At 48.3% G+C, this 12059-nt stretch overlaps 1 protein-coding gene across 2 annotated transcripts in view; it reads right to left on the bottom strand.

The window, feature by feature from the left end:
• RUNX1 (RUNX family transcription factor 1) overlaps nt 1-12059 on the bottom strand; it is a gene marked incomplete at both ends in the record, with an annotated part of 157731 nt that overhangs the window by 61024 nt on the left and 84648 nt on the right. For both annotated transcript variants that reach the window (XM_082277339.1, XM_082277340.1), the window contains one exon: nt 8503-8659. In XM_082277339.1, the coding sequence (XP_082133465.1) occupies nt 8503-8659 (157 nt within the window). The remainder of the gene's footprint in view (nt 1-8502; nt 8660-12059) is intronic.

The following is a 12059-nucleotide window of genomic DNA, read 5'->3' as shown; positions in this document are numbered from 1 at the left end:
AATTATTATTAAGATATTTGAAGGCTTGAAATACAGCTACTCAATTTCCACAAACACATTGTTTCAACACAGATTTGCAGAGGCTGAAATTATTCTTTCCCCAAAAATGTCTCTAATGGAAATTTCAGATGCTTCTATGCCTGGGCTACCCCAAAACCGGAATCTCTGCTTCCGAGCTGGGATGTAAATATCAGGGAATTTTGATTTTTTCCCCTCAGAGCGAAATAATTTCTGTTTTAAATGAAGTGCTCATCTGGACCAGAGCTAGGTCAGAAATGACCTGGCCTCCACAAAGTGCATGCAGCTCTGTCCACAAACTGTCCTGGCTGCTGTGTCACCGCTGAGGAGTTCAGGGAAAGGGAAAAACAGGAACAGCAGGTGGAAAGGACAGTTTGGGATGAAATGGCTCCAATGCAAAGCTGTTCCCACCTTCTCGCTGAAAATGCCTTGGGATCCTTAAGCCTAATAATAGTCCTGAGCCCGGCTATAATTTCAGACCATTCATCAGCTTTTTGAGGTAGAAATTATCCCCCAGACTTTATAGGGATGACAGAGACGTGGCAAGGTTAAGGCCCAGCTTCACGAGCGGATTTATCCGTCTGAAGTGGGATTCAAGCTGGATCCAAACGCTTCAGTCCAAAATTGCATCTCTCACCTCTCCCATTCCCCCAGTCCAGGCAGATTTCTGAGGGGGTTTCTCCTGAAAAACATCCCCAAGCCCTCGAGGCCTCAAGCTCAGGCCCTCAGAGGGGTCAGTTGGCCTTGACCTGCAGCCACCGTCCCCTGTCCTTGACTCCTTCCAAGGGCTGGAGGGCCAGGAGCCAGGGAATGGCTTCCCAGTGCCAGAGGGCAGGGCTGGATGGGAGATTGGGCAGGAATTGTTCCCTGGCAGGGTGGGCAGGCCCTGGCACAGGGTGCCCAGAGCAGCTGGGGCTGCCCCTGGATCCCTGGCAGTGCCCAAGGCCAGGCTGGACATTGGGGCTGGGAGCAGCCTGGCACAGTGGGAGGTGTCCCTGCCATGGCAGGGGTGGGATGGGATGATCCTTAAAATCCCTCCCAACCCAACCCATTCTGGGATTCTGGGATTCTCTGGCTGCTTTTCTGTTTGAACCTGGGATTTCTTCTCCCCTTGAAGCACTTTTCTCATCCTTTGCCCAATCCTCAGACCAGGCACAGCTCGTGTCATGGGTGGTGTGGGTTTTGGCACATCCCATTCCCAGGCACATTCATGGTGCACTGTCCTGTGAACCTGGAAAACTCCCCTGGAGACCTGGATTTTGCCTCAGTCCCACTCCCTTTTGGCAGGATTTGCTTTCATTTTGGAGCAGCCCAAGTCTGGCTCCCAGCCTGGCCAGGTGCTGGACTTTTTTTCAAGGACAGGGGGAATGGCTTCCCACTGAGAGAGTAGGGTTAGATGGGAGATTGGGCAGGAATTGTTCCCTGGCAGGGTGGGCAGGCCCTGGCACAGGGTGCCCAGAGCAGCTGGGGCTGCCCCTGGATCCCTGGCAGTGCCCAAGGCCAGGCTGAATGTGGTTCTGAGCAACGTGGGATAGGGAAAAGTGTCCCTGCCACGGCAGGGGTTGGAATGAGGTGATCTTTATGATCCCGTCCTTCCCAAACCATTCCATGATTCCACGGCGCAGCTCAGGAGCTGGGAACAAACCCTCTCCTCACCCTGTGGTGACCCCTGGGCACGGCTACAGGCAGAGGCTCCATCTCTGGTGAGCAGGGAAGGTGTGGATTCCCTGGAAGAGCAACGCCCCGTCTGACCAGGAGAAGCGAGGAGCAGTTTTTGCCCCATCAGTGACATTCCAGCAGTGAGGAATTCCACCTGCAGTGGAAGCAGATCAATCCCAACCTGACAATTCCTTTCTCCAGCAGCTCTCTGAGCACAGCAGCTGCCCTGGGACTGTTTCCTCGGAGCTGATTTGCTTGGAGCAAGGGCTCTGTGTGCTGCCATCCCACTAATGCAGCGCACATTGATCCCAGAGCTCGGCAAAGCCCCGGGGTCACTCGATGGAGATCCAGGGAGGGGGGATAACGCTGCCATTACCAACCTGGAAGCTGCCAACTTCCCCCAGAGACAGCTCCGTGGCCTTGGAGATGGACAGGGCTTTGTGCCTAAAGTCCAGCCTGTGGAAAATCTGTGGCTTTGCCAGAGCTTTTCCTTCAGTTCCTCCCTGAACTTCAGGGAACTGATGTGGACACACACGGCTCCAAGCACCGCCCCACCGGAGAGCTCTCATGGCTCCGAGCCCTCCAGGCAGCTGCTTGCCTCCTCCTTCCCTCTCCAGAGCCTCCTCCCTCGCCCTCCCCACACGGCAGGTTCAGTGGGAAAAGGCAACAGGAACTTAGGATTGTTCCTTGCATCCTTTTTTGAGCCCCAAACCTGCCCCGGTGCTAAAGGCTCACACGGAATTCCCACCCTGTGTCCAGAGGCTGCAGCTCTCCCAGGGGACTCCCAGGAATATCATCAAGAGAGGGAGGAAAGGGGGCAGAGATGAAGGGAGTAACGATTTGGAGAGGCTGTGTGGAAATAATATGGTGGGAAAAGCTTTGGGAAGCAGGATGGGGGCAAAAAATGTGGAGAGACGCAGCATTAAGGTAATAGAAAATTAAAAAAAAAGTCTATTTTTACTATTTTTTCCTGTTCCTAAAGGGTTTTTGGAAGGGAACAGAGACTGATTCAGCCGGATGAGGGTTTCTGCACATGACTGTGCTGGAAAAGACTCTCTTGACAGCAATTGTCAGCCACTGATTTGCAGCATCCTCGCTCCTACTCAAGTTCTCGGGCCAGCCCTAAGCCTGATTTATCTCCCAGCAGGATTTTATTTTGGTGACAAAATAGCTGCTCTTATTGGAGTTGGGATATGGGGAAAACAAATAAAGGTACCCCCCAAAAAATCAGTATATTTTGACCAGAACTCCATGAGTTCTGAAGGGTGGCACCAAAAACTAAACAGCAAAACAAAAACAAAATTAAAAAAGCAGAAAACCATCAAACCAACAAGGAAAAAGCTGCAGGGCAAACAGATCTCTCGAAACTATGTAACCTTTTCATCTCGAGAGGTACTTTGTTTTCCCTAAACAACATTCTGGGAAGCCCTTTTATCAGGGCAAAAAATAAAAACCTGGGAAAACGCTCCGAGGACGGCGTCTGCCTCATCCTCGCCGCTGCAAAAATGTCCAAGCGGAGCCGTGCAGAACCAAAAAATAGATTTATTGTTATTGGACTGAGGGCAGTGGTTCAGCACTTGGCATGGCCACTGTTTACAGCGGGAATGCTCCCGGAGACAGGAAGTTCTCCGAGCCCTCTGCCATTATTTTTCTCCTGTTGACGCGTTCGGAGCGGGAGGTTTTTCACCCTCGATGAAATTTTCAGTGACGCGACACAGAGGGGTTTTCGGGAGCTGGCAGAGCCACTAATGCAGCCTCATCCCACAGGATGTTTTTTGGGAGTCCAACCCTCACAGGGAGCAGCATCACCCATGGGGTTAATTCCATAAAAATTGGGGATTCCCAACTCTGGCTGCTCGGAGCAAGAGAGCAGCTTGGCACTGGCAAAGTTCTCTCCTCTCCCCTTCTCCCGCCATTACATCCCTGCTGAGGTTTCCATCCCCTTGGAGGGCTGGATTTGCTGCTCAGCCTCATCCCAGAGAAGGATTTTTGGGAATCCAACCCCTACAGGGAGCAGCATCACCCGTGGGGTTAATTCCACAATGGAGGATTCCCAAATCCAGCTGCTCGGAGCAAGCCGAGGCACCTCAGGCACTGGGAAGGGGCTTTCCTCTCCTCTCCGACTTCCACTGCATCCCTGCTGAGGTTTCCATCCCTTTGGAGAGCTGGATTTGCTGCTCAGCCTCCCTGGGATTGCACGGAAATCTTGGCTCATATTAATGACACAACCAAGCCACCCTAAGTCACTTAAAAATGAAATTATCGCTCGGGGCCTCTGTTTTTTAGGGAAAAATTCCCTGTTCAGAGCAGAATGGAGGGAGAAGAGTCCTTGTTCTCTAACACACGCCCAGGGCACAGCCCCTTCCTTACACTGAGTCATGAAATCATGGAATGGTTTGGATTGGAAGGAACATCAGAAATCATCCAGCTCTGGATGGATGGAGCAGGGACACCTTCCACTGTCCCAGGTTGCTCCAAGCTGGCCTCGGACACTCCCAGGGATGGGGCAGCCACAGATTCTCTGGGAAATCCATTCCAGCCCCTCACCACCCTCACAGGGAAGAATTTCTTCCCAATATCCAAAGGAAATTCCCATCTCCCTGCAGCCAAGCCTCCCTCCTGCTGGCTGCAGCATCCTTCAAATGCCACATCTTTATCAATCCAGACTCTAAAGAAATGAATTTGTTTTAAACTCTATCAATTGACCCATTTTTTTTTTCAGTCGATTGCTGTTGGATTTTTTCTATTTCCATCCCATCTGGCAAACTCTGCTTCTTGTGACTGCAGGATCTGATCGCACGTCCCCTGCAGCATTCCAAAGGCTTGGATCAGAACCTGGACGCCTGCTTAATACTGGTTTTACGACCCTGCTCAAGAGCAGCATCCTCTGTTTTGCACATACTTTTATAATTTTGAGTGCATTTCAGTCAAAAAAATGAAATCAACTTCAACCAAGTGCTCAAATAACGCAGCCACGAAGTGAAGCTGCAGAGAAGGAGCAAAATTCTGGCTTGGGAAGACCAATAAAAATAATTGGATTTGGAATCCCGGCCAGTTATTTTGGAGTATTTTTGAGATTTTTGTCTTAAAGTGAATTTTTTTCCCTGAGAATGATATCCAGGAGGAAGATGGCAGGAACTGTGCCTGCTACAATCTCTCGTGTTCTGCACCTGCTTTTGCTCCGTGGAAATTGAGAAATCCCCCAAAATTTACTGGTTCCTCTGATCCTGAGGAGGTACAAGCACGGATTTAATTTTCCATCCTTTCCAAGATGCAGTTTTTAAAACCCTCCTGGAGCTCCAGCTCTCAGGTTTAGATTGAGATCTCCTGCAGCAAGCCAAGGCACTTCTCCATCAGCTACTCTTCGGATAACCCATTAATAATCATTTTCATCTGGAAAACATGTTTATTTGTTGGGGTTTTTGGAATCTTACGGCCCACAAAGAAGATAGGAACTGGGATGAGTGATTCCATGAGGAAAATATGTCGTGTTCCCCAAACCACGGAGCTCTCCCTCTCCAAAATAACTATTTATTTTTCATTTCAGCCAATGAACTTCTACGGTGTCAGGCTTTTTTGCATCAGATCCATTTCATCAGAGTGACCTAAACCGGTTCTTTATCCACTAAAAAAACAGGGATACGTCGCAGCAGGAGCAGTTGGGAGCTTGGAATGTTCATGAACGGAGGGCGAAAAATCAAGATTAATTTAGTTTTAAGCAGGTAATCAGGCCAAGGGGGGAGGCTGAGACTGGCTGGAGTTTTAAAAGGACATTTTTCTTTCCGAAATGACTCGGTGGGGCTCCCGAGCCAGACGGGCAGGTTTGCCCAGTAGCATTCTCCAACTGGGCTGAGGAATCGGAGCCCTGGATCCCGGCCAAATCCAATGGAAATCTCTTTGGTGGAGGGAATAAAAAAGCCAAATTGCTTTTCTACCACATCTCCAGGTTTTGGGTGACCTGTGACAGTCTCGCTCCTATTCTGGGTGGGAAGAAAATCAAATGTTTTGGGTTTTTAATTCTAAACAAGGCTCAGGGCAACCTTTGGGTGTTGGACACGGAATGAAGCTGAAATTTTGGCTGATATTTGGTGCCAAATATTGATTAGGGGAAATCAACCCCCAGACCAGGGGGACTCGCTGTGACACTCCCACAACCAGGAGGAAAACGTGGAAAATCATGTTTGACCCAGGCTGCCCTGCTGGATTTCATGGAAGAAACTGAACTATTTACGAAGAGTGTCAAGAATGGGAATTTCCTCCTCAGAAGGGACAGAGCTGTGGCTGCTGAGGGGATTTTGCTGGCCACACCCCATGTTCACCTCTCAAAACCACTCCTGATTCTCCATCAGGGATTTAAACCAGGGATTTTAAATCCCCTGATGGGCACAAGGAGCCTCCACCGTGCCCTGAACCAACGTGAACTCTCCGTGCCTGCTCGCACAACGCCCCTGGCGCGGCATTATCACCGGTGGCACTGAGCTGATCCCAGCTCAAATATTCCACGGCAAACAAAGTTGGGGTTCATTTTCCTGCAGCCAAGTATCAAAGGCAGCAGTGGCCTTTGAAGCAGCCACCTTCTGCTGCAGGCTTTGTGCAAATGCCACAGAACAGCAGCTCAGAAATCCCGCACAAAGGCAAACAATCCCCACCTTTGGAAAACAATCCCCTGGCGGAGGAGTAAACAAAAGCATCCATTAGTCACCGCCCCAAAGATGGGCAGCCCGGGCAGGTGAGGATGTTTAAGCTTCGAGCCTGACTAAGAGCACGCAGCATTCCCAAATCCCTCCACTTAAAGGATCCCCAGGATCGCACCTGGAGATCACAGCCGGATACCCCAGGTTGGTGTCTGTGCGCCAGCGAGCGGCTGCTGGAGCAGGGTAAGGCCTCGGCCACGCTCTGTTCCCAATAAATAGGGCCTGTTTAGTCCCAGCTGCTGGATTTTGACCTTGAGGCTCCCCCAGTTGCCTGTTATGATTTCCAGCTTCATTACCATGGCCAGGAACTGAACTACAGGTTTGTTTTTATGAGCTTCTCCAGCGCTCTGCCAGCTATTCATTTGAATCTTCTAAACAGTCAGCTCTGAATCATAATGCAAATTCCATTTACTGAAAAGGTGGTACCTTTAATATACCAAATGACCACGTTTAATGACTGATACTTTTAGACATTACAGCATCTCTCATGTTTTCAGTAAATGGATATAATTTGCTCTGCATTACCCTATTATTACTCCTTGCTGGCATTACGAGGCGACGTTCTCAGCTGCGGGTGTTTTCCACCGAGCGCATTTGAAGGCGGCCCAAACAACACAGTTTGAGAGACAGCTGCCTCTGTACCCTCAGCTAAAAATGCTGCAGGACACAGAGGAAAACTGGATTTTATCCCTAAGATGTATTTACTGCTCCGGCAGGGCCACGCTTTTCCAGCGTTGTGGCCGTGTTTGTGTTGGAAGGGGATCCACGGGCGCTTTTCACTTCAAAGACAAGGAAAGGCTGTGGTGTATAATCAGGAGAACTTCCTTGCTCTGCAGCCTGACACATCTCCCATTGGGAAGAACAGCCAGAAGTGGGTCAGCTTTGGGACTCTCCTGAAACACGCTCAGGAATCCCTGTGTGGAAGCAGGACACGGCTCGGGTGTCACATGGAGACAGAGGGAGGGGGAAATGGGGAGGAAGGGGCAGCAATCCCTGATTGCTGAGGGACACCGGGGCATGAATTGCTCCAAAATGAAACCTCCTGAAGTTCAGGAGACACTGAATTGTCACTAAATTGTCCTGGAATAACACTGGAATTGTCCTGGAATACCATAACACCCCATTCTGATTTGAAAGACAAATGCAGCAGAAAAATACACACTAAAATTCCACATGGATTCACACTGGAAATGTGATGGATTTTCATCCCTGACCTTAAAAGAGAGAGGCTGCTCCTTCTCCTGAGCTTTTTCTGAGCCACAATCTGCTGGCTTCTCTTTGGGGCTTTGACTGAACATCCCTGCAGTCCCCTCACCATTCAGTTAATTCATTTTAAGTGCTTCTCTTGGAATTTATGGGATTTAAGACTAAGGAATGAAGTTTTAATGGGTCCTTCCGTGGGATTTTTGGGGGTGAAGCTTTGTGCACCTGCCCACTCACGGGCAATGCATCAGGTGCTATCTGCAGCTTCCTAATATTTTTATATAGTCCCAATCTAAGTCAGCTTCAACTCTTAATTGGTTATTTATGCTCCAAAAGCCTTTTTATTTATACCAGTGACTACTGGTTATGGCAGAGATACGGTAAATCGGATTTTAAAGCCCTCCGTCCTGCCTGGCCTCTACCATCCACACTGCAGGAGACATTAATTAATAGGATTGTTGCATTTTGAGAGAAAAAAGATCAGAAGAAGAGCCTTCAGCAGGTCAGGAACCTGCAAAATTTTTAGATCTGTGCAGGAATTATTTGTACTTTTAGCTTGGAGAGATTTTGCAGCAAGTGCTGGGGAGCCCCGAGATGACCACGAGCTGAAAATTCTCATTCTAAATTGAAAATCTGCCACTTAAACCTAACCACGGGGAATATTGTGCTGCCTAAATTAGCAGGGGCAGAGTTGAAATGTCACTCTCTGGGTGGTTTAATTTTTTTTTCCCCAACGAGATTTCACCCTTTAAAAACCGGAGTTAACGCGGAAAACGGGCCGGGAGAGAGCGCAGAAACCCATCCAGCTCATCCCGCGCCTCTGGAATCGACCTCCAGCACATTTTCCAGCGTTCCCTGGCAGATAAAAACCCCCAACTCCACGTCCAGAGGCAGAAGGTGCCCCAGGAGCAGCCGGCACCCCCCGTACCTCTGCCGCTCCTGCCCACGAAGCGCAGGTCGTTGAACCGCGCCACCTGGTTCTTCATGGCAGCCGTGGCGTTCCGCAGCTCCGCCGAGTAATTCTCGTCGTTGCCGGCCATCACCGTCACCAAGGTCCCATCGGGGACGTCCCCCAGGGCCACCACCTGCAACAGCAAGGAGCAGAGCGCTCGGATCCCTTCGTTTCGTGGAAAAGTGCCCGGGGAGAAAACGGGGCAGAGAATCCACGGTGAAGATCTGGGTGGAGCAAGCAGGTGTTGGAGGAGATGGGAATCAGCTGGAATGGAAATCCTCTTCCTGCCCGAAATGTTGTCCCCCTTGTTAAGTCTCTAATCAAGGATTTGCAGTGTGATTATGGAATTTGAGCTCTGAAATTATAAATTCCATCCCCCCCCACCCCCCCCCCACCCCGTGAAATGGTGTTGTGTGGTTGATTTGTTGCTGCTGCACTAAAAGGTTTTCCAATCAGGACAAAAATTCTTCTCCCATTCCCTGGAGAACCAAAGGATGTAAGACAGTGAATTTTTAAAATATCATTATATCACCAGCGCTTCTATTATCTAAAATGCATCTTTTTTACTCCTCATGGTGGATTTCTGCCACTTTAAACCAAATTTTTCCTGACGGTTGGACAGAAATTTCTCTCCATTGATGCACCTCCGAAACACCCAGCTCTATGTGAAATAAAAAACGCTCTGAGATGAAAAAGACATGAAATGAGCTTCCCAAAATCGCTGTAATTGCCAGTAAATAAATTCAAGTAACAGCGCTCCATGGTTTGATTTATAGCAGGAGCTCTTAACAGAGCTGCCCAAGCAGAAATCCAGAATTAGGCCTCAATCAGTTTAATCCCAATTTACTGAACAATTCCTTTTTTTTCCTTTAGGAGCATAAAGCAAATACTTTTCAGACCTCACCCTCGAGTGGACGGATGGAAATCATGACCTGAACTAAGGAAATCTGCCAAATTTTCCCAAAATATTTGTGCTCCTCGGTGCCAGCATCCATCAAGCACTTGGGAACACGGGATTCACTGGGTTTTTGATGAGCGATATCAAGATTCCTGAACTTGAATATTCTGATTTCTTCCCACTATTCACACTGCTTCAACGATGAAAAATTTAATTTTTATTGTATCTTCCTGAATTCCCCAAACAAATTCAACCTGCTGGAATTCCGTGGATATCTGGGATGTCTCTCCATGTCCTCTGGCAAAAATCAGAGCTCAAATTGTTTTGTCCAATTTTCTTTAGAGCCCACTGCTGTTTCCCCAATTCCACAGCAGCGAGCCCAGCACTGCTACCAAAAAAACCCCCAAAACCCCCAAAAAACAAACCCAGAGATAAAAATCCAGCTTCTTTTTAATTCCTCTTTTGCCCTCTGGAAGAGGAACCAGCCCTCATTGCGTCCCCAGAGTTGCAGCTCGAGATTTTTCCTTCCTCTTAACGTTTTCTGACTTCAGTCCAGGCTGCTACAATTGGCTGAAGTTTGTCACAACCTGATTTTATTTCTCTTTTCTGACCTGTTTGTTCTTTAAAATCGGGATCAGCAGCTCCTTTACTTGATCCATCCCTGAGTTTTATTCCCCAGCTGCAGCCACCTCCCAAAATAGGAGAGAATTCCCCAGTTTGAGGTATTTCCCAGCTTTTCCTCCACGGGAGGCTGAGCTTTTCACTTCTGTGCTCTCCCTTGGCTCACCCCTAACCCTGATTTTCACTTCCACATGCAAAGCTCAAATCTCTGGGTCAAAATTCCCTCTTTACATCTCTATTTCAACTTCCTCTTTCCCCGTTCCTCCCCGGCCCTGAATTTGGGGTTTTTGTTCTCCTCTCTATGCTGTAATTTGGGTTTTGGGCCTGCTCTCTGCTCAGCTTTTCAGATTTCCCTGATTTTGGCAGACACGAGGCCCTGCTGGAAATGCTGAAGCTTGGAAATCTTCACAAAATCAGCAACTCTGCAGCCACTTCTTAAAAATTCCTGCAAAATCTTAATGCCTCCACATCTAATAGGGGGGAAAAAAGAGGGAAAAGGGAAAATCAGGGCATTACCCTGCCTTGCAAATATTTAATTTAAGGGAATTCGTGCCAGGATTTAAAGCTTTCCCCAAGTTTTTCGTGGATCCAGGGCCAGTTGTCTCTGACAGAACTATTTTAAAGCTTTCAAATCCCACCAGAGGCAACCTCGGCGATAAAAAACGTGAAGAAAATCTTAGAAATGAGTCAAAAACTGACCCAGCCCAGGAAAGAAACTGGACTTGAAAGTCACAGACAATAGAAACAGAAATACAAATATTGACATTAGAAAAAGGACTAAACAGATAAGCTGGGACTTGTTACTGGAGTTATCAAGGACTTCGGTGGAGTTTTTAGCTCTAAAAATTTGTATCTCCTGAGGAGTAAGAAGAGAACCAGGGTTGCAGCGGTGTGGAGTATCTAAATTTACTTCTTAAATTAATCCAAATTGGCCTCTTAAATTAAGATTTGGATTCTTAACAGCACTTAGACAAGGAATTTATATGGCACCCTATTGGTTGTTGTGTATTGTTTCCTAAATTTCTTAGAATCATTCTTAAATCTAGGAAAAACCGGTGGAAATGGATCATTTTGGTTTGAAGTAACAGCCCAATCCTACAGATCAACCCTCATGAGTGGATTTTTCTAAATGTGAAAATCATCTGTCTCTTTTATTCACACAATGAATACAAATAACAAACACTTGATAAAACTCAGCGCTTTTTGTCGGATGCAGATAAAATTTTGGCAGCACAGGAATGATCTGAACTGAATTATTTTGCTTTTCCCTGGGCCAAACGGTCTGAAAAAAAATCCCGATTTTTAAAAATACCTTTGCAAATATTTAGCATTTAGTAGAAAACCACTGAGACGTGGCAAATTATTGCAGGATTTATTTCCCAGCCATCCATAGAGAGAGAATTTAGGGATGAAGGCGAGGAACACCGGGTACCCTGGCCAGCAGGTGCCTCCCAGCCCACCCTTCCAGGCTCTCCTAACGAAACCTTTTCCTGCTTTTAGGGTCGATTGGATTTTTTTTTTTTTTTTTCCCTCCTGGCTATTTCCAGGTTAAATTATCCCAGTATTCCAAACTCCTGGAGAAGCTGCGCCGGCAGCGGGGTGAACACTGCGGCTGCGGGCAGGGATAGAGGAGGGAAAGCGGCTGCGGGCATCTCTGAAACCCCCTGGAATTTTTTCCAGGGGCAATTCCCACACCATCAGGGCATTCCCAGCTGCCAGGGGGGAGAGCGGGAGCGTGATCGGGCAGGAGAGGGAAGAGCCACCTCTCGTGTCCTTCCTCCGCCACGCCGGGAGGTGCCCGGGACTGGGATCCCCCAGGAAAAACCGGGATTCCTCTTATCTCCCTTCCCGGCGGGGCGGAGCGGCTTTCACTCCCGGACTTCTGCCTTCCAGGAGGAAAACTTCCCGGGTAATTAACAGCAGCCGCCTGGTGCGTGGGTAAGAGCGTAATAATTAATCCAAATGTGGGAATTTAGGAAGTGACCCCGTGATCAGCTCTTCCCTTTGCCCCGGC

Source organism: Coloeus monedula (genome assembly GCF_965178545.1).
Source record: "Coloeus monedula genome assembly, chromosome: 3".
Lineage (NCBI taxonomy): Eukaryota > Metazoa > Chordata > Aves > Passeriformes > Corvidae > Coloeus > Coloeus monedula.
Note: the sequence above shows the minus strand (reverse complement) of the source record. Positions and strands in the feature narration are given on the sequence as shown.